Source organism: Myotis davidii, unplaced genomic scaffold, assembly GCF_000327345.1.
Source record: "Myotis davidii unplaced genomic scaffold, ASM32734v1 scaffold464, whole genome shotgun sequence".
Classification (NCBI taxonomy): domain Eukaryota; kingdom Metazoa; phylum Chordata; class Mammalia; order Chiroptera; family Vespertilionidae; genus Myotis; species Myotis davidii.
The window spans coordinates 448,656-449,505 of record NW_006295287.1 but is presented as its reverse complement, the minus strand read 5'-3'; the positions used below and the strand labels follow the sequence as shown (position 1 = coordinate 449,505).

At 63.4% G+C, this 850-nt stretch overlaps 1 protein-coding gene across 1 annotated transcript in view; it reads right to left on the bottom strand.

Annotated features, from left to right (window-relative positions):
• Positions 1 to 541: 541 nt before the first annotated feature.
• CYTH2 (cytohesin 2) overlaps positions 542 to 850 on the bottom strand; it is a 7,111-nt gene continuing 6,802 nt past the window's right edge. The window contains exon 11 of the mRNA XM_006769961.2: positions 542 to 794. Coding sequence (XP_006770024.1) covers positions 707 to 794 — 88 coding nt within the window. The 3' untranslated portion in view covers positions 542 to 706. The remainder of the gene's footprint in view (positions 795 to 850) is intronic.

The window sequence follows — 850 nt, the reverse complement described above, 5'->3', positions numbered from 1 at the left end:
TTGGCAGCGTCCACTGGCCCCGCCCACTTCCAACACCAGCAGCCTCTTGCTGAAGCCGATCCCCCACCTGCTGCGTCCAATACTGGGCCTTCCCCCTTCTTTCCTCAAGTCTCCTCCTTCCCAGGCCTCCCTAGGTCCCTTCACAGCCCATCCAGCTCTCTGGTTGTCCCTCAAACCAGCTCACAACCCACAGCTATTAACTGTCACCCATCAAAGACCACAAGCTGCTATAGGGACCAGCATCCGCGGGCTCGGGCTGCCAGATGGCATCTGAGTGGGTGCCCAGCCTCGCCTGGGAATACCTGCGTGCTCGTGACATTCTAAGGCAACACCAGCTCCGGCTACACCAACCGCCCCGCCTCCCGTTACCACCCTTGCAGGCTTGGGGCGCAAGGAGAACGGAGCCACCCGAGAGGCCCCAGGGGGGGGCGGTTACCCTCCTGGCCAGCACCCTTCGCTCCACTGACAGCTCCCCACAGAGACCAGCACTCCTGGCCCTGGATGGACAGCTGTCCACCCCGAGAAATGAGAGGTCAGCAGGCCACGAGCAGTTCAATAATTATTACCAACAGTGCGTTAATTACAAATAACGAGAGAGGACCAGAGGTGGTACGTTTCCACACGGGGAGCCAGCATCCACTGCCCAGCCCCAGGGGTCCGGCCCCCCGGGCGGGCGGCGCGGGAATAAATAACGGGGGGGACGGGGTCAGGGCTGCTCCTGCTTCTTCTTGACCGAAATCCGCTTCTTCCTGGCGGCCAGCATCTCGTAGAAGGGGTCCACGCTCACCGCCGCCCTGCGGAGGAGGGCCCAGGGTGAGGCCGGGGGTCCCGTGCCCCCCTACCCGCCCCC